Source organism: Gymnoscopelus microlampas (genome assembly GCF_963454915.1).
Source record: "Gymnoscopelus microlampas genome assembly, chromosome: 7".
Lineage (NCBI taxonomy): Eukaryota > Metazoa > Chordata > Actinopteri > Myctophiformes > Myctophidae > Gymnoscopelus > Gymnoscopelus microlampas.
This window is the reverse complement of record NC_139944.1, coordinates 42,827,428-42,848,779: the sequence shown is the minus strand read 5'-3', so window position 1 is coordinate 42,848,779 and position 21,352 is coordinate 42,827,428. Positions and strand designations below refer to the sequence as shown.

The window sequence follows — 21,352 nt, the reverse complement described above, 5'->3', positions numbered from 1 at the left end:
ATGTATTATTATTAAGGCATTAAATGGATTTAATCTACAGTGGTCAAAATAAAACCGGTCAAAGGTAAAAAATCTATATACGCTCACTCCCGCACCACCATGGCCGGAGGTGGTGAGAGAAAGAGACAGATAAGATATAGTAATCAATACGAAATCCACCGAAACAGAACGTAGTAACAACAAGCAGTAACCAGTATATAACAAAAGGACTGACTTGTGAATTATACATGTAGGTAAGAAATCGCTGAAACGACCTTAATAAATGACCACTAGATAAGAGAATTTATGAGACATTAGGAATGTCTTCCCAGGAATATAGGTGATAAAACATTTTTACTTGACTGACTCCCTGGCGGAGCTGTGTTAAACAGTAATTTAAAAACAGGCTTATAATCTATGAGACAAATCGTTCGGTAAAGACAATAAAATAAAATAAAAAGGTATACTCATCAGATCAAGGTTCACATGGAGAAGTTACGTGGAGATCCCAATCACTGGACCATGGTAAAAATAAAAATAAAAAGATATACTCATCAAATCGATGGTTCAGGGATCCTGACCCCGATGGCTGGACCATGTGGAATTTGAGACATGTCGAGAGTCAAGGGGCAAGTCCAAAGGTCCAGCGATCGCGTCCAGGTCCAAAACAAAATAAAATAAAATAAAAATGTGATACTGTTCAAAGATAACCTTCATCTGAATAGAAGTGATAAATCGTTACACCCAGGGCTGGTTCGTTTGATACTTATTAAAACATGGTCTGCCAGGGGAAGAGAGTCTGACCGTACAGTTCCGGTCAATAGCTCAGTTCCCCCCGTCCACCCTGTTTTAAACATATCCGGCTTCGATCGGACCAATTGTTAAAGTAGGTTTTTTCCTTATCAACCATATATATAGATACTTATGCATGGCAGGACATCACATCAGTATTTATATAAGTACCAGAACTTTCAAAGGTGACAAAGAAAAACCAGACTCAGAACACAGGCAGCCATTGGATGTAATGAAAGATCTTGTATTCAGACAGAGAGAGTGGAAGGTTACAGTATCACAGGTATGGTAGGCATCATCGGTCGTCGTCTCTCTCTCGTTAAACAGAGAAAGCCCTGGACTTTAACAGCGTCCAGTAACATAAACATATGACATCATTGAAGATACATCAAGCGTCCAGCCCTCGGAGGTGTAGTCCTGCCATTGGTGGATAGTGATGAGTACGTCATCGTCAGATGAGGATGATGATGGTAGATGATGATGATGGTGTGACAGTTTATCTTTGAACAAACAGCGTCCACATGTCTCGAACAACACGTTGGCCTCGGGTCTGACCGGTCACGGGTCAGTGGTTACTTCAGTGAAACTGTGAGAAGGGTTATGCATTGGAGGAGAACACCGAGATATGGTGTTCTTAAAACAATAGATAACCACAGAAAGGCCTGTAACTAGTTTGACCTTGCATAGACAGAGACAGGAGAAAATAGGGAGAATAGACATGATGGAATTTAGGCCAAAATGACAGCATTATATTAATTTGACATTTAAAGCAGGTTTAGGACATTTAGGACATTAGATATTTCTATCATAGATGTTCTTCTAGAGGGCCTGTCTTCACTGAAAGCATGTTCAATTTTGGAAACAAAAGAGCTCAGCAATTTCTTCTTACTGTCTTTGCCCATGAATGCATAGAGAAACGGGTTCATGCAACTGTTTGCACTTGCGAGAGTCACTGATATCTTTAATCCAGTTGCAATAAATGCGTTGTGGCTGGGGTTAATCTCTAGTAAAATGAAGACGTGGTATGGAAGCCAAGAGATGACAAATGTGACTATCAGGGCAGTCATGACTTTGAAGGGCTTAGAGGACTTGACCTTTTTGTTGTTCTGTAGCCTTACAATGATAATAGTATAACACACAGTTATGATTACAAGTGGCAGTACAAAGCCTAGAACAAAGCGCATGACAGGAATACTTATATAGCTGTTGGGTAGAATGGCAAAGTTGTTATAACATTGAATGACAACCTTATTGTCAGATTTAACAGTAGATGTAACATCAGATGTAACATCACGAACCACTAAGGAGGGAATGCTCATCACCATAGAAATGACCCAGGAAACAACAACTGCAACTCCTGCCATTTTCAACGTACGATTGTTTTTGGCCCAAACTGCGTACACCACAGCCACACAACGGTCAACACTGATGAGTACCATGAGGAAAATGCTGCCGAACATGTTGAGGAACAAAATAAAGGTGGTGAACTTGCACATGAAACGTCCAAAAATCCAAGATCGTGTTGCTGTCACAGTGATGTTGAAAGGGAGCGTTGCACAGAAGATAAAGTCGGAGATGGCCAGGCTGAGGTACCACATTGTGGTGACTGTCTTCTTCTTCATCTTGAAGCCAATAACCCACATGACCACGCCATTACCCAGAATCCCTAGCAGGAAGATGATCACATTGATTGCAACCAGGATGACACACCCTGCTTCGTTAATGCACAATGGTAAAGGCTTGCCAAGGATGAATGAATCTTCTGGTTCAAGAGTGTAGTCATAGTTCATGTCATGGTCAAATTCGTAATGATCTGCAGTGGTAGCAGGTAACAGTGATGGCACAGATGACATGGTAGTTAATGGTGAAGGCACAGATGTCATGGTGCTCCTACGGAAAAGGAAATACATTGACGCGTTCAAGTTAAGTAACTTTTTGTCATACAACAAGGGTGCATGTGTATGTTGCACATTTTGGGCTGCAGAAAAAAGGCTCTTTACGCTACAGTGGTCACCTGTTCATTCATGCACGATCTTCAAACGGCCACCTATTGGACATCAGAGGTTTTCAAAGGTTTCTTTAGGTACCTTTCAAAGTTGACACCCACAGATTCTTGGCACCTCCCATTGAAATGATTAGAAAGTGTAGTGTGGCCGTCCAGCCACGAGATGGCGCTTGGTATCAAAATGTATTTTAAAAAAGTAAGTAAGGCATGTGTTCAAAATGTTACTTGAGTAAAAGTACAAAGTATTGGCATCAAAATATACTTAAAGTACCAAAAGTAAAAGTACTGAAATGTTTGAAAGTAGCCGATCTACGAGCTTGTAGATCGTCTATTTTCTAATGGCCGTGGTATAATATAGGGCTAAAGTGGTTAATGTATATGTTTTATAATCAGTGTTGGGCTATATTACTTAGGAGAGTAATATGTTACCTACTTGTATTACTTATTACTCCTTTGAAAAGTAATAATATTATATAACGTATTACTTGGAATCAAGAGTAATATATTACATATTACTTTATATTACTTTCCCCGTGCCCCCCCCCCCTCAAAAAAAAGACGTGTACAGTTTTTAGCCTTTTAGAACTGAATCCAATTTAATGGAACAATAGAAAACAGTTTTTATCTTTTTAAGTATTTTGCTGCTACAGATTCCATATTTGGAATTGGAACAATAATTATCCTTACAGGAACAACATAAATCTGAACTGCACACACTGGCTGCAGCCTCTCAGAAACTGAAACAATAAAGTAAACTTTTTGAACATTTCTTAACCTTTTCACTTACAACAGTCAATATTAATTAGCCAAAGTGCAAGGGGGGGAGATATAGAGCAGTGGTTCTCAAACTTTTTCATGTGAAGGACCTCCAAATTGACACTTATTAGCCCGCGGACCCCCATTTTGAGAGAGAGAGAGAGAGAGAGAGAGAGAGAGAGAGAGAGAGAGAGAGAGAGAGAGAGAGAGAGAGAGTGTTAAATCAGGGGTCTTCGACAGGAGGTCCGAGACCCCTAGAGGGTCCTCAGAGTTACTGCCGGGGGTCCGGCAGTAATGTGTGGTTCCACGGTGTGGTGGGGACAGAGGTACTGTAGGGGGGAGGGGAACCTGATAGCAGAGTTCCTCAGCTTATTTGGAATACTGTAGTGTAGGCTACACAGTATATCATTAACATAACCGGTTTTGCTATCTGCTACCTACCTCCCCCTACTGTCTGTCTGTCTGTCTGTGCCCACACACTGCACAGTCAGACACACACACACACACACACACACACACACACACACACACACACACACACACACACACACACACACACACACACACACACACACACACACACACACACACACACACACACACACACACACGATGTGCAAGTGTTTGAAAACTTTAGTTACTTTGTAGATTTTGATTATTATTACAAAACATACATTAACCATTAACCTTATATAAAGTTGTCTATTTAAAAATAGCAGAACTAAGCTACACGTTGTGAGCTTGTAGATCTGCTATTTTACATTTCGTCACCTTATTAAACTAATGGCCTAAGTCATTTTTTCAAGGTTTTCAGGAAAAATAAAAAACTGATCCAGAACAAAACTATATGATATTTCTTAATCATTTCACCCAAAATGTTTATAACAAATTATGACTATTTAAATAGAAATAACACTGTCTGTCAGTTATGTAACATAAGAGATTTAAATAGGTTTAAATAGGATTAAATCTGACTTAGGCCAAAATAAAAAGCAAAACAAATTACAAAATGGCCTAAATCAGTAAATAATTTGGCTTAAGTCACAAAAACATGTGACTTAGGCCAAACGAAAGGCCTATTTTGTCCTAAGTCACACTAGGGAGTTAGGCCATTATACTAAAAGGGGCGTGAACAGCATGATCCTTTTCAATTAGGAGATAGGCGATTTTACCAGAGGTGGCCAGTGTCATGAGGACCTGACTTAGGCAAAAATATAATTTCCTCAAAAAATGACTTAGGCCATTAGTTTAATAAGGTGACGATTTTGACATAACGTGTGAAAGAGGACTTTCTGCATAACAAGTAGAGAGAAAGAGAGAGAGAGGGAAATAGTCCAGTAAGGAAAAAAAAAAACCTAAAATCTTTACTTATGTACAGTACTTGTGTAATGTAATGTGTTACTTTACACCACAGTAAAATGTTTGAAAATACATTGTTGTGTAAAATGTTTGAAAATATTTTGATGCCAGTACTTTGTAGTTTTACTCAGTAACATTTTTAACACAGGCCTTTTACTTGTAACAGAGTATTTTTATATTGTGGTAACAAAAACTGGACATTCCGCATGGAATTTGCAAGCTCATAGCGTGGGATTTAAACCCGGGCCGCAAAATCACTGGACATCAGCTTTAACCACAAGAGGGACTCTTACTTAAGCATCAGAAAGATACATACAACTTAAAACATCACATCAGAGAAAATTTGATGCATTTAGGGTTGACCTTAAAAGGCAGTTGATACCCAGTTAATACTGAAGACAGAGAGAGAGGGGTGCTTGAGCTAATGTGAGCATTTTTTCCACCACTGAGAACATGATTTCAAAAAAAGCTAAATTCTCCCCCAACCCCCTCTCCCTGCTGACTGTAGCCTACCTAACTGTGTGTGAAGGTGGCCAAACTTGTTTTGTGATAACAATGGCCAAGCTTGAAGCCACTGTCTGTCTATTAGCATATGTTAACCATGATCCTCTCTCACTGAATGAAAGGAAGGGGTCGCGACCAGCGTTGCCATGTTTGCTTATTATAAGCAACCTGTTTTTCTGTAAAGTTGCTTGTAAATATTGGTAGAAGCTTGCTGCTTTTTATTTGAGAACTTGAGGTGCATATAGGTTTAATGTGCTCATGTGGCCTATACAAATCAATCTCTTTTGGGCTTGTTTTCATAGACCTGTTTGCTTATTTCTCTCGTAAACTCTGGCAACACTGGTCGCAACAGCTGTCTCCTATGACTGAGAGAGAGAGAAAAAAAAAAGAATGAGAAAAACACTGGCTTATCCTCTGTTCTTTAATTGTTGTTCTTCAGTGGTGGAAGAAGTACTCAGATATTTTACTTAAAGTAAAAGCCACCACATATACCACATAAAAATACATGTAGAATGTCCCGTTTCACAGGTTATCAAAATATATAAAAATCCTTTGAAAATAGCAGATCTATAAGCTCACAACACATCACATGGCTATTTTTAAATAGCCAACGTTTATATAAGGCTAGTGTCATGAGGACCTGACTTAGGCAAAAATATAATTTCCTCAAAAAATGACTTAGGCCATTAGTTTAATAAGGTGACGATTTTGACATAACGTGTGAAAGAGGACTTTCTGCATAACAAGAGAAAGAGAGAGAGAGGGAAATAGTCCAGTAAAGAAAAAAAATTCACTGTTGTGTAAAATGTTTCAAAATAGCATTGTGAAAATTGTGAGCTTGTAGATCAGCTATTTTCAAATAGCCTATGTATAAAATAAAGTAAAAGTACTGGAAATTGGAAATACTCTGGTACATAAGTTTGTTTTATTAATTCAATGATAAATTGTCTGCATTCATAAGTTCTCTAATGACTTCTGCTTTTAAGAAATAAACTGCAAGTAGAGTAATTGCTTTCCTCTGCTCTCTTCTGCCACCTACTGTCCACCTAAAATGAAAAACTTAAAACACACCCCCAAGGCATAGCCACACCCCCAACCTTTCACAACCTAAGGTTATGGTGGGTTATGGTGGGTGCCTTTCAGAGACTCTGGTGCGTATGTGAATAGGTGACCACTGTAATAGCTTCCCTCATTGTATTTACAGTTATATATAAACACTACAGAACATTTATTAGACACTATAAAAACACAGCATAGATAAAGATTTTTTTTATTGTAAATGCATTTAGCAATAAATAAAAAAGTAGGCTTTAGTAATCACAACCTACAGTGAATATTGTATAGTAAGTACTGCAATAATACAGTATTGAATGTCTTCACTTTTAAAGTAAAGAATGAAAAGGACATTTTAGTAGACTGATATATAGCCTACTGTGTAACTGCAAAATCCAAAAAAAGTTTTGAAAAAAAATCCTCCTGGTGGCGCTATAACAGGACAATGTGAAAAGGGTGGCATTTCTTCCTCGGCCTAGTGGGTATGTGCGCGCAAAGTTTCACAGCAATTGGAGGCTCCATGTGTTCAAGATTTGAGGCATAAAAACGGGCCATTCCTGCGAACTTTAGATGCCAATCTTAGCCAATCAGGATGGAATTTGAAAAATCAGACAGATCCATCTTAATCACATGACTATAGAGATGTGTACTGATTTGTGTGATGTTAGGACAAAATCTGTATCATAGCAAATATAAAAAATGTGTTTTGCAAAAATCGGCCTCCTGGTGCACTATAACAGGCCGATCTGAAAAATGCAGGGCAGAAGTTTTTCCTTGGCCTCTAGGGAGTGTGTGCAAAGTTTCACATCGTCCAGTTATAGGTAAAAACGTGAATCGGCCTGTTATAGCGCCACCATGAGGCCGGTTCGAAAAATGTAGGGTATTTCATTATTGGCTTTGTGGGAATGTGCGTGCAAAGTCCTGCAGCAATCGGACGCTGCATTCATGATTTGAGGCATTTTGTTTAAAACGGGCCACTCCTGCAAACTTTGGAAGCCAATCTTAGCCAATCAGAATGGAATATGAAAAATCAGTCAGATCTGTCTTCATCACATGATCATAGAGATAATGTGTACCGATTGGCGTGATGTTTGTACAAAATCTGTAGGAGTAATATAAACAAGTAAGACGCACGAACGCTGGAAGCGAACGCAGCTCGAAAATCTTGTGTATTTACGGACTTGTAATCCGTGTTATTTCACCGTGATGGGGAGAGCGTAGAGAGAAAGTCACGTGACTACCTTCGCCTCGTATTGAAGTGAATGGGGGGGGGGATATATGGTTCTCCTGTGCAAGGAGTTTCGGAGTTCCTAGTCATCTATGCACGGAATTGGCGTTTGTCATTCCGTGTCTGTCAGCAGCCAATGAGAGCGTGAGTGACGTGGGGGCGCGGCTGCACACAGGCAGCGCCACAGACGGATACACACACAACCCGAGCACGATATCATAGTAAGCTTCGCCGCGCCTCCTTCCGCGTTCGCAAAAAACTTGTTTAGCAAAAATCGGCCTGCTTGTGGCGCTATAATAGGACAATGTTGGTGGCATTTGGCCCAGACGGTTGGCGTAACCGCCTGGGCACCTAGGCTGGTTACGGGGGTTCGACTCCCGATCCTGACGACCTTTGCTGCGTGTCACCCCCCCTCTCTCTCCCCATTTCCTGTCAGTCTACTGTTCCTATCAATAAAGGCAGAAAAAGGCCCAAAAATATCTTGAAAAAAAGAAAAAAATGTGGCATTTGTTCCTCAACGCAGTGCAAATGTGCGTGCAAAGTTTCACCACAATCGGACATCCTGGTGGCCCTAACAGGCCTGGTCTCCAGGGAGTGTGTGTGCACGCCAGTCAGTCCAACAGTACCGGAAGTTAGCATATATACACAGAGCATTTTGATTCAGAGAAGTTCAGAGTTTAGTGTTTTACCAATTGTGAAAAACTGTTCAAACTGATGAGAAAAACTGACTTTTTCTGTGACATGTTGATTACAGTATCAGTCTCTATCTATTTTATGTAATCTTTTTGAAACACAAGAAAAGCTTAATGCATAGGTGAAGTCCTGAAAGTATACAAAACAAACCGAGAGATTCCGACACACCGTTGATATACTTGCAATTTAAACATCAGAACAAATAATGTGCCAGTAGTTTCACTCACCTCACACAAGACTGCCTGTTGAGAACAGATCTGGGTATGCGGTGGTAAAGCAGAAGTCTCTTACCTAGAACAAAGAGCATTACAGGAATACTTATATAGCTGTAGGGTAGAATTTCAAAGTTGTTGTAACATTTAATAACCTCCTTATTGTCAGATGTAACATTAGATGTATCATTAGATGTAAACATCACAAACCACTCCACTAAGGATGGAATGCTCATCACCATAGAAATGACGCAAGCAACAACAACTGCAACTGTTGCCTTTTTAAACGTACGATTGTTTTGGGCCCAAACTGCGTACACCACAGCAGTGTTAATTGTGTCGACTAAGACTAAGACTAAAAAGAAGACTAAAAGACTAAGGTTTTTGATATTTAGTCGACTAGACTAGACTAATACTAAACAATTTTCAGAAGACTAAAATAGGACTAAAACTAAATGGTGTGTTATTCAAAAGACTAAGACTAAGACTAAATCAGAATATACTGCAGTGTAATTGTTTTTGACTAAGACTAAGACTAAAAGACTAAAAGACTTAAGGTTTTGATATTTAGTCGACTAGACTAGACTAAGACTAAACAATTTTAAGAAGACTAAAATAGGACTAAAAGTAAATGGTGTGTTATTCAAAAGACTAATACTGATAGTAAATACTAATACTATATAGTATTAGTATTTAGTATTATTACACCAGCATATTAGACTAAGACTAAATCAAAATTTGCTGTTAACTGCACTACAGCCACATAACAGTCAACACTGATAAGTACCATTAGGAAAATGCTGCTGAACACGTTGAGGAACAAAACAAAGGAGGTGAACTTGCACATGAAACGTCCAAACATTCAAATCCATAATTTGGTAATTGGTAATTACTCTTACGACCCGGCCTAGTGTAACATAAAAATGGACTCCCTCCTACCCAGTCCCCAATCCAGACAGGCCACACAGAGTTAAACTCCTAAGAGTTCAGGATTTATTTTACAGTTGATAAAACAAATGTACAATACCTCAGGGTGGGGACCATAGCTTCCAAAATACAAAACATAAATGCTACTCTTTACTAACAAAACAGAGAACAAACTAGAAGGACAAAGAGAGAGGTCACCCACCCCTACAATAATGCATTACATTACAGTATCACAAGTCTAAAACTGAACAACGTGCTGGTATTTGGAACTTGGCTAGGAGGATGGCAGGGGTTGACACTAATGGTTGCCCGACTGCCCGTGGCAAGTAAAGTAAATAAAACATTCGGACAAGTGGAGTTTGCTTTCAGGTTGCCCGGCGGGCAAGTGCGTTTTAGTGGGGTTCATGGTTATTCATGAAGAGCAAATAATGCTACCTTTTTACAAGTAGCAGTTGCGCTCATTCAGATTGACTCGACAGTAATCGATTGGATTTAACATTAACTTGATTTACTTTTCGGGCAAGTGTCATGACCTTTGGGCAAGTAGAACTTGACCTGTACTTGTTCGATGGGCAAGGGTCTCTGAGACCTTAGTGTCAACCCCAAAATGAAACCAAAACTCTTAGGGACAGCCATCTTTATTGTCCCCAGCCTGGTCACAGGAGCCAATCACCAGCCTGCCTCCTCCTATTAATTAGCCACTCACTCAGCCACCACTCAGTCACCATTCACACCAGCTGGTACTCATCAGTCACTCCAGGGTAAATGGTGCATTTACATAGCGCTTTTATCCAAAGCGCTTTACATAGATTGTGCATTACATTCACCCATTCATACACCGATGGCGGAGGAAACCATGCAAGGCACCAACCTGTTCATCACGAAGACACTAGCTCTGGGGGAGCCCGGGATCGAAATGGGAACCTCGCGGTTTCCATCCGGGTACTCTACCACCCAATCTACCCCTGAGCCACTGCCACTCTGCTGCCGTGCCGTCATAACAAATACGTGCTGGTGTCATTTATTGCATCACATTTTACAATAGAAGCGTAATTACATCAGCAGCACCATTCAAATATACAAATTGGTGTGCAGCTTGAAATGCATTTTATACAGTATGTGCCAAGTGCCTACATTGTACACTGTTAACTTCCTATGCACTGTAAAAATGAAGACAATAGTCTCAGTGGACCTGCATGTTACTGTTGCATTAATCCTATTGTGATAATGCATGTGTGAGAAATGTAAAACATCAATATATTCAAATGGATTCTCGATTCACTCGTCAGTACAGACAACTATACTGTATGTGCTGCACCTGCAGTTTGCTAAATTATTTCAAGTTAAAATTACAGCTAGTCAAGCGTTCAACAACTCATTATGCCTTTATGGTATGTATAAGGGCAGAGCGACGCTATCAAAATGAGTAGCCAATTGAGCATACTTCTGTCTAAAGCTGAGAAATAATAAGTAGTCTAAGTCTTAGACTACTAAGAGATGTGCCATTTTGTTTTTAGAAAGCTTGAGATGTAGATGTTCTTCTAGAGGGCCTGTCTTCACTGAAAGCATGTTCAATTTTGGAAACAAAAGAGCTCAGCAATTTCTTCTTAATGTCTTGGCCCATGAATGCATAGAGAAACGGGTTCATGCAACTGTTTGCACTTGCGAGAGTCACTGATATCTTTAATCCAGTTGCAATAAATGCGTTGTGACTGGGGTTAATCTCTAGTAAAATGAAGACGTGGTATGGAAGCCAAGAGATGACAAATGTGACTATCAGGGCAGTCATGACTTTGAAGGGCTTAGAGGACTTGACCTTTTTGTTGTTCTGTAGCCTTACAATGATAATAGTATAACACACAGTTATGATTACAAGTGGCAGTACAAAGCCTAGAACAAAGCGCATGACAGGAATACTTATATAGCTGTTGGGTAGAATGGCAAAGTTGTTATAACATTGAATGACAACCTTATTGTCAGATTTAACAGTAGATGTAACAGTAGATGTAACATCAGATGTAACATCACGAACCACTAAGGAGGGAATGCTCATCACCATAGAAATGACCCAGGAAACAACAACTGCAACTCCTGCCATTTTCAACGTACGATTGTTTTGGGCCCAAACTGCGTACACCACAGCCACACAACGGTCAACACTGATGAGTACCATGAGGAAAATGCTGCTGAACATGTTGAGGAACAAAATAAAGGTGGTGAACTTGCACATGAAACGTCCAAAAATCCAAGATCGTGTTGCTGTCACAGTGATGTTGAAAGGGAGCGTTGCACAGAAGATAAAGTCGGAGATGGCCAGGCTGAGGTACCACATTGTGGTGACTGTCTTCTTCTTCATCTTGAAGCCAATAACCCACATGACCACGCCATTACCCAGAATCCCTAGCAGGAAGATGATCACATTGATTGCAACCAGGATGACACACCCTGCTTCGTTAATGCACAATGGTAAAGGCTTGCCAAGGATGAATGAATCTTCTGTTTCAAGAGTGTAGTCATAGTTCATGTCATGGTCAAATTCGTAATGATCTGCAGTGGTAGCAGGTAACAGTGATGGCACAGATGACATGGTAGTTAATGGTGAAGGCACAGATGTCATGGTGCTCCTACGGAAAAGGAAATACATTGACGCGTTCAAGTTAAGTAACTTTTTGTCATACAACAAGGGTGCATGTGTATGTACAGTGTAGGCTTGCACATGCATCGGTTGCACATTTTGGGCTGCAGAAAAAAGGCTCTTTACGCTAATAGCTTCCCTCATTGTATTTACAGTAATATATAAACACTACAGAACATTTATTAGACACTATAAAAACACAGCATAGATACAGATGTTTTTTATTGTAAATGCATTTAGCAATAAATAAAAAAGTAGGCTTTAGTAATCACAACCTACAGTGAATATTGTATAGTAAGTACTGCAATAATACAGTATTGAATGTCTTCACTTTTAAAGTAAAGAATGAAAAGGACATTTTAGTACACTGATATATAGCCTACTGTGTAACCGCAAAATCCCAAAAAAGTTTTGAAAAAAAATCCTCCTGGTGGCGCTATAACAGGACAATGTGAAAAGGGTGGCATTTCTTCCTCGGCCTAGTGGGTATGTGCGTGCAAAGTTTCACAGCAATTGGAGGCTCCATGTGTTCAAGATTTGAGGCATAAAAACGGGCCATTCCTGCGAACTTTAGATGCCAATCTTAGCCAATCAGGATGGAATTTGAAAAATCAGACAGATCCATCTTAATCACATGACTATAGAGATGTGTACTGATTTGTGTGATGTTAGGTCAAAATCTGTATCATAGCAAATATAAAAAATGTGTTTTGCAAAAATCGGCCTCCTGGTGCACTATAACAGGCCGATCTGAAAAATGCAGGGCAGAAGTTTTTCCTTGGCCTCTAGGGAGTGTGTGCAAAGTTTCACACCGTCCAGTTATAGGTAAAAACGTGAATCGGCCTGTTATAGCGCCACCATGAGGCCGGTTAGAAAAATGTAGGGTATTTCATTATTGGCTTTGTGGGAATGTGCGTGCAAAGTCCTGCAGCAATCGGACGCTGCATTCATGATTTGAGGCATTTTGTTCAAAACGGGCCACTCCTGCAAACTTTGGAAGCCAATCTTAGCCAATCAGAATGGAATATGAAAAATCAGTCAGATCTGTCTTCATCACATGATCATAGAGATAATGTGTACCGATTGGCGTGATGTTTGTACAAAATCTGTAGGAGTAATATAAACAAGTAAGACGCGCGTACGCTGGAAGCGAACGCAGCTCGAAAATGTTGTGTATTTACGGACTTTTAATCCGTGTTATTTCACCGTGATGGGGAGAGCGTAGAGAGAAAGTCACGTGACTACCTTCGCCTCGTATTGAAGTCAATGGGGGGGGATATATGGTTCTCCTGTGCACGGAGTTTCGGAGTTCCTAGTCATCTATGCACGGAATTGGCGTTTGTCATTCCGTGTCTGTCGGCAGCCAATGAGAGCGTGAGTGACGTGGGGGCGTGGCTGCACACAGGCAGCGCCACAGACGGATACACACACAACCCGAGCACGATATCATAGTAAGCTTCGCCGCGCCTCCTTCCGTGTTCACAAAAAACTTGTTTAGCAAAAATCGGCCTGCTTGTGGCGCTATAATAGGACAATGTTGGTGGCATTTGGCCCAGACGGTTGGCGTAACCGCCTGGGCACCTAGGCTGGTTACGGGGGTTCGACTCCCGATCCTGACGACCTTTGCTGCATGTCACCCCCCCCTTTCTCTCCCCATTTCCTGTCAGTCTACTGTTCCTATCAATAAAGGCAGAAAAAGGCCCAAAAATATCTTGAAAAAAAGAAAAAAATGTGGCATTTGTTCCTCAACGCAGTGCAAATGTGCGTGCAAAGTTTCACCACAATCGGACATCCTGGTGGCCCTAACAGGCCTGGTCTCCAGGGAGTGTGTGTGCACGCCAGTCAGTCCAACAGTACCGGAAGTTAGCATATATACACAGAGCATTTTGATTCAGAGAAGTTCAGAGTTTAGTGTTTTACCAATTGTGAAAAACTGTTCAAACTGATGAGAAAAACTGACTTTTTCTGTGACATGTTGATTACAGTATCAGTCTCTATCTATTTTATGTAATCTTTTTGAAACACAAGAAAAGCTTAATGCATAGGTGAAGTCCTGAAAGTATACAAAACAAACCGAGAGATTCCGACACACCGTTGATATACTTGCAATTTAAACATCAGAACAAATAATGTGCCAGTAGTTTCACTCACCTCACACAAGACTGCCTGCTGAGAACAGATCTGGGTATGCGGTGGTAAAGCAGAAGTCTCTTACCTAGAACAAAGAGCATTACAGGAATACTTATATAGCTGTTGGGTAGAATTTCAAAGTTGTTGTAACATTTAATAACCTCCTTATTGTCAGATGTAACATTAGATGTATCATTAGATGTAAACATCACAAACCACTCCACTAAGGATGGAATGCTCATCACCATAGAAATGACGCAAGCAACAACAACTGCAACTGTTGCCTTTTTAAACGTACGATTGTTTTGGGCCCATAAACGTTTTCAGCAAAGACTTTATGTGATCCGCAAGTTAAGATCATTATCTGTTGCCCCTCATCTTCTGCTATTACTGTACAAAAGCATCATTCAACCCATTTTACTGTATTGTTCCGCATGTTTTTTCACCATACTGTCCATGCCTAACAGGAACAAACTTTACAGTATCACCCGGATTGCCTCCAAAATCATCGGACTTCCCATACCCACACTTGCTGATATGAACAATAAGGCCATCACACGCTTAGCACTCTCAATAACAAATGACACTGATCATCCCCTGTATCGCTACTTTGACCTCATGCCATCTGGTCGGAGATACAGAACCTTAAGGTGGAAAAAGGTTCTTTTTAGCAGGAGTTTTGTCCCCTCAGCCATCGTGGCATTAAACCAACTGCCCCGTCCATAGGAGGGTTTTCTGTGTACAGTGGGGTCCTCATGTCTTTGTCTTGTGATATGTTGTTTCTGTTGTCATGTTGTTATGTTGTTTTGTTGTGAACAGACCTTGTGAAGACAAATTTCCCCTTGGGGACAATAAACATTATTATTATTATTATTATTATTATTATTATTAACTGCGTACACCACAGCAGTGTTAATTTTGTCGACTAAGACTAAGACTAAAAAGAAGACTAAAAGACTAAGGTTTTTGATATTTAGTCGACTAGACTAGACTAATACTAAACAATTTTCAGAAGACTAAAATAGGACTAAAACTAAATGGTGTGTTATTCAAAAGACTAAGACTAAGACTAAATCAGAATATACTGCAGTGTAATTGTTTTTGACTGAGACTAAGACTAAAAGACTAAAAGACTTAAGGTTTTGATATTTAGTCGACTAGACTAGACTAAGACTAAACAATTTTCAGAAGACTAAAATAGGACTAAAACTAAATGGTGTGTTATTCAAAAGACTAAGACTAAGACTAAATCAGAATATACTGCAGTGTAATTGTTTTTGACTAAGACTAAAAGACTAAAAGACTTAAGGTTTTGATATTTAGTCGACTAGACTAGACTAAGACTAAACAATTTTCAGAAGACTAAAATAGGACTAAAACTAAATGGTGTGTTATTCAAAAGACTAATACTGATAGTAAATACTAATACTATATAGTATTAGTATTTAGTATTATTACACCAGCATATTAGACTAAGACTAAATCAAAATTTGCTGTCAACTGCACTACAGCCACATACAGTAACAGTCAACACTGATAAGTAATATTAGGAAAATGCTGCTGAACACGTTGAGGAACAAAACAAAGGAGGTGAACTTGCACATGAAACGTCCAAACATTCAAATCCATAATTTGGTAATTGGTAATTACTCTTACGACCCGGCCTAGTGTAACATAAAAATGGACTCCCTCCTACCCAGTCCCCAATCCAGACAGGCCACACAGGGTTAAACTCCTAAGAGTTCAGGATTTATTTTACAGTTAATAAAACAAATGTACAATACCTCAGGGTGGGGACCATAGCTTCCAAAATACAAAACATAAATGCTACTCTTTACTAACAAAACAGAGAACAAACTAGAAGGACAAAGAGAGAGGTCACCCACCCCTACAATAATGCATTACATTACAGTATCACAAGTCTAAAACTGAACAACGTGCTGGTATTTGGAACTTGGCTAGGAGGATGGCAGGGGTTGACACTAATGGTTGCCCGACTGCCCGTGGCAAGTAAAGTAAATAAAACATTCGGACAAGTGGAGTTTGCTTTCAGGTTGCCCGGCGGGCAAGTGCGTTTTAGTGGGGTTCATGGTTATTCATGAAGAGCAAATAATGCTACCTTTTTACAAGTAGCAGTTGCGCTCATTCAGATTGACTCGACAGTAATCGATTGGATTTAACATTAACTTGATTTACTTTTCGGGCAAGTGTCATGACCTTTGGGCAAGTAGAACTTGACCTGTACTTGTTCGATGGGCAAGGGTCTCTGAGACCTTAGTGTCAACCCCAAAATGAAACCAAAACTCTTAGGGACAGCCATCTTTATTGTCCCCAGCCTGGTCACACTCACAGGAGCCAATCACCAGCCTGCCTCCTCCTATTAATTAGCCACTCACTCAGCCACCACTCAGTCACCATTCACACCAGCTGGTACTCATCAGTCACTCCAGGGTAAATATAGCGATTTTATCCAAAGCACTTTACATAGATTGTGCATTACATTCACCCATTCATACACCGATGGCGGAGAAAACCATGCAAGGCACCAACCTGTTCATCGGGAGCAATTGGGGACACGTAGACACTAGCTCTGGGGGAGCCCGGGATCGAAATGGGAACCTTGCGGTTTCCATCCGGCCACTTTACCGCCCAATCTACCCCTGAGCCACTGCCGCTCTGCTGCCGTGCTGTCATAACAAATACGTGCTGGTGTCATTTGTTGCATCACATTTTACAATAGAAGCGTAATTACATCAGCAGCACCATTCAAATATACAAATTGGTGTGCAGCTTGAAATGCATTTTATACAGAATGTGCAAAGTGCCTACATTGTACACTGTTAACTTTCTATGCACTGTAAAAATGAAGACAATAGTCTCAGTGGACCTGCATGTTACTGTTGCATTAATCCTATTGTGATAATGTGTGTGTGAGAAATGTAAAACATCAATATATTCAAATGGATTCTCGATTCACTCGTCAGTACAGACAACTACTGTATGTGCTGCACCTGCAGTTTGCAAAATTATTTCAAGTTAAAATTACAGCTAGTCAAGCGTTCAACAACTCATTATGCCTTTATGGTATGTATAAGGGCAGAGCGGGTGCATTTCTCCTTTCCGACATGTCGCCTTTGCGACGTTGACGAACCCTATACCTAACCCTAACCGCACGCGGAAGCCACTAGTCGGAGTGGTGAGATGTCGGAATGGAGAGTGAACACCGGGCAGAGCGACGCTATCAAAATGAATAGCCAATTGAGTATACTTCTGTCTAAAGCTGAGAAATGAGAAAGTAGTCTAAGTCTTAGACTACTAAGAGATGTGCTATTTTGTTTTTAGAAAGCTTGAGATGTAGATGTTCTTCTAGAGGGCCTGTCTTCACTGAAAGCATGTTCAATTTTGGAAACAAAAGAGCTCAGCAATTTCTTCTTGATGTCTTGGCCCATGAATGCATAGAGAAACGGGTTCATGCAACTGTTTGCACTTGCGAGAGTCACTGATATTGTTAATCCAGTTGCAATAAATGCGTTTTTACTGGGTATGGGGTTGGGGTTGATATCTAGTAAAATTAAGACGTGGTAGGGAAGCCAAGAGATGACAAATGTGACTATCAGGGCAGTCATGACTTTGAAGGGCTTAGAGGACTTGACCATCTTGTTGTTCTGTAGCCTTACAATGATAGTAGTATAACACACAGTTATGATTACAAGTGGCAGTACAAAGCCTAGAACAAAGCGCATGACAGGAATACTTATATAGCTGTTGGGTAGAATGGCAAAGTTGTTGTAACATTGAATAACCACCTTATTGTCAGATGTAACATTAGATGTAACATCAGATGTAACATCAGATGTAACACGAACCACCAAGGATGGAATGCTCATCACAATAGAAATGACCCAGGCAACAACAACTGCAACTCCTGCCTTCTTCAACGTACGATTATTTTGGGCCCAAACTGCGTACACCACAGCCACACAACGGTCAACACTGATAAGTACCATGAGGAAAATGCTGCTGAACATGTTGAGGAACAAAATAAAGGAGGTGAACTTGCACATGAAACGTCCAAAAAGCCAAGATCGTGTTGCTGTCAGAGTGATGTTGAAAGGGAGAGTTGCACAGAAGATAAAGTCGGAGATGGCCAGGCTGAGGTACCACATTGTGGTGACTGTCTTCTTCTTCATCTTGAAGCCAATGACCCACATGACGACGCCATTGCCCAAAATCCCTAGCAGGAAGATGATCACATTGATTGCAACCAGGATGACACACCCTGCTTCGTTAATGCACAATGGTGAAGGCTTGTCAAGGATGAATGAATCATCAACAGTGTAGTCATAGTTCATGTCATGGTCAAATTCGTATTGATCTGCAGTGGTAGCAGGTAACAGTGATGGCACAGATGTGATGGTAGTTAATGGTGAAGTCACAGCTGTCATGGTGCACTCCTACGGAAAAGGAAACACATTGACGTGTTCAAGTTAAGTAACCTTTTGTCATACCACAAGGTTGCATGCAGGCTATCAGTTGCACATTTTGGGCTGCATGAAAAAGGCTCTTTATGCTAATAGCTTCCCTCATTGTATTTGCAGTAATATAAACACTGCAGTCCATTTATTAGACACTATAAAATATGTTTTATTGTAAATGCATTTAGCAATAAATAAAAAAGTAGACTTTAGTAATCACAACCTACAGTGAATATTGTATAGTAAGTACTGCAATAATAGTATCAGCATCAGTATTGAATGTCTTCACTTTCAAAGTAAAGAATGAAAATAACATTACAGTACACTGATATATAGCCTACTGTGCAACTGCAAAATAAAAAAATGGTTTTGCAAAAATGTCCTCCTGGTGGCGCTATAAGAGGGCAATGTGAAAACGGTGGCATTTCTTCCTCGGCCTAGTGGGTATGTGCGTGCAAAGTTTCACAGCAATCGGAGGCTGCGTTCAAGATTTGAGGCATAAAAACGGGCCATTCCTGCAAACTTTAGATGCCAATCTTAACCAATCAGGGTGGAATATGAAAAATCAGACAGATCCATCTTAATCACATGACTATAGAGATGTGTACTGATTTGTGTGTGAAAAAAAAAGAAAAATCGGCCTCCTGGTGCACTATAACAGGCCGATGTGAAAAGGTTTTTCCTTGGCCTCTATTGAGTGTGTGTGTTCAAAGTTTCACACCGATCGGTCCAGTTATAGATAATAATAATAATAATAATAATAATGATAATAATAATAATAATGAACATTATTTATATAGCACCTTTCATGACATAAATGCCATGTAATGCCAATAAAATAAAGCAGAAGTGCTTTACAGAAAAGAAAAACACAATTCAACAACAAAGCAGAAAAAAACAACATTGAAACAATTTAAAACAATGGCATGAAAATAATGGCAGGAAGATAATACTAATAGTAATGGCATTAAGATGATGGCCAAAAAAAAAAGGCAGTGAATCAAGCAAACAGTGAAGACATAAATAACAACACAGCGATATAGAAAAGAGAAAGATCAGCTAAAAGCAAGAGTGTATAAAAACAGCCTGTTATAGTGCCACCATAAGGCCGATTTTAAAAATGTAGGGTATTTCATCCTTGGCCTAGTGGGAATGTGCTTGCAAAGTTCCGCAGCAATCGGACGCTGCGTTCATGATTTGAGGCATTTTGTTCAAAACGGAGCACTCCTGCAAAATTTGGAAGCCAATCTTAGCAAATCTGAATGGAATATGAAGAATCGGACAGATCTGTCTTGATTATAGAGACACGATTATAGAGATAATGTGTACCGATTTGCGTGATGTTTGAACAAAATATCTAGGAGTAATATAAAAAAATGTGTTTAGCAAAAATCGGCCTCCTGGTGGCGCTATAATAGGGCAATGTTAACAGGGTGGCATTTGTTCCTCAACGTAGTGCGAATGTGCGTGCAAAGTTTCACCGCTATCGGACACTGCGTGTCCGATACAATTTAGGCCACAGAGCATTTTGGTTCAGAGAAGTTCAGAGTTTAGTGTTTTATCAATTGTGAAAAACTGGTAAAACTGATGAGAAAAACAGACCTTTTCTGTGCCATGTTGATTACAGTATCAGTCTCTATCTATTTTGTGTAATCTTTTTGAAACACACAAAAGCTTAATGCATATGTGAAGGCCTGAAAGTATACAAAACAAACCGAGAGATTCCTACTCACTGTTAATATACTTGCAATTTAAACATTTGTCAGAAGAAATAATGTGCAAGTAGGTTCACTCACCTGACACAAGACTGCCTGTTGAGAACAGATCTGGGTATGCAGTGGTAAAGAAGAAGTGTCTTACCTTTTCTACTTCTCAAATTGTTCACTTCTCAAAACAGTGGGTGGGGGTGCTAAAGGGTTGGGCCTCGCCCCCAATAAGGCGGCAGGTTTATTTGTATAGGACATTTCAGCAACAAGGAAATTCAAAGTCCTTTATATCAAACATTAAGCATCGAAGACATCAAGACAGAGCAAAACTAGAAAATGTGCTCCTTGGAACACAGATCTCCACCAGGTTGGGTTGCCTACCCAGGGCTGGGTCAGTAGTGGGGTTAAGCCACCAGGACACAAGGAAGCTGTGGGGGGAAATAGATTTTGTAAGACAGACAGTGCAACTGTTCGCTGATGTGGTGCGCCGTATGGGCAGAAGTGAAATGCATTTGGCAGTGCACTGTATAAAGGCCGCTGAATTTTCAATTCCAATTTGGGCATGTTTGGATGTTGTGTTCACGCCGTTCTGGCCTGGGGGAGATAATCAGCAGAATAAATAAATGAAATTCAAATATTACTAATATTAATAGTACAATTTCAAAGACGAGACAGAAAACGAAAGAAGACTCAAATTATCTCTGAAATAGGTACTCTAATGTTATCTAGCTATAGCTACGCCACAAGTGACTTGTGGTTATGACAGAGAGCACTGCCATGCTGCTGAGACAACACTCAATACGCTTAAATACTGTATGGCAGGACACATGCTGCTGTTGCAACATACTTAAATGTAAATTGTAACCAACAGGAAACCACACTCAGCAGGCTTAAATGG

General features: G+C 40.0%; 2 protein-coding genes across 2 annotated transcripts; both read right to left on the bottom strand.

The window, feature by feature from the left end:
• Positions 1–1,535: 1,535 nt before the first annotated feature.
• Positions 1,536–8,890, bottom strand: LOC311048566 (chemerin-like receptor 1; the record flags this gene model as incomplete). Its single annotated transcript, XM_084061829.1, has 2 exons — positions 8,597–8,890; positions 1,536–2,661 (listed from the first exon to the last, which is right to left on the bottom strand). Exons 1-2 carry the CDS (start codon positions 8,821–8,823, stop codon positions 1,536–1,538), a joined length of 1,353 nt encoding a protein of 450 aa, XP_083917955.1. The 5' UTR covers positions 8,824–8,890.
• Positions 8,891–15,941: 7,051 nt separating this feature from the next.
• Positions 15,942–20,614, bottom strand: LOC311048705 (chemerin-like receptor 1). Its single transcript, XM_084061973.1, has 2 exons — positions 20,545–20,614; positions 15,942–18,727 (listed from the first exon to the last, which is right to left on the bottom strand). Exon 2 carries the CDS (start codon positions 18,716–18,718, stop codon positions 17,612–17,614), a length of 1,107 nt encoding a protein of 368 aa, XP_083918099.1. The 5' UTR covers positions 18,719–18,727; positions 20,545–20,614; the 3' UTR covers positions 15,942–17,611.
• Positions 20,615–21,352: the final 738 nt, after the last annotated feature.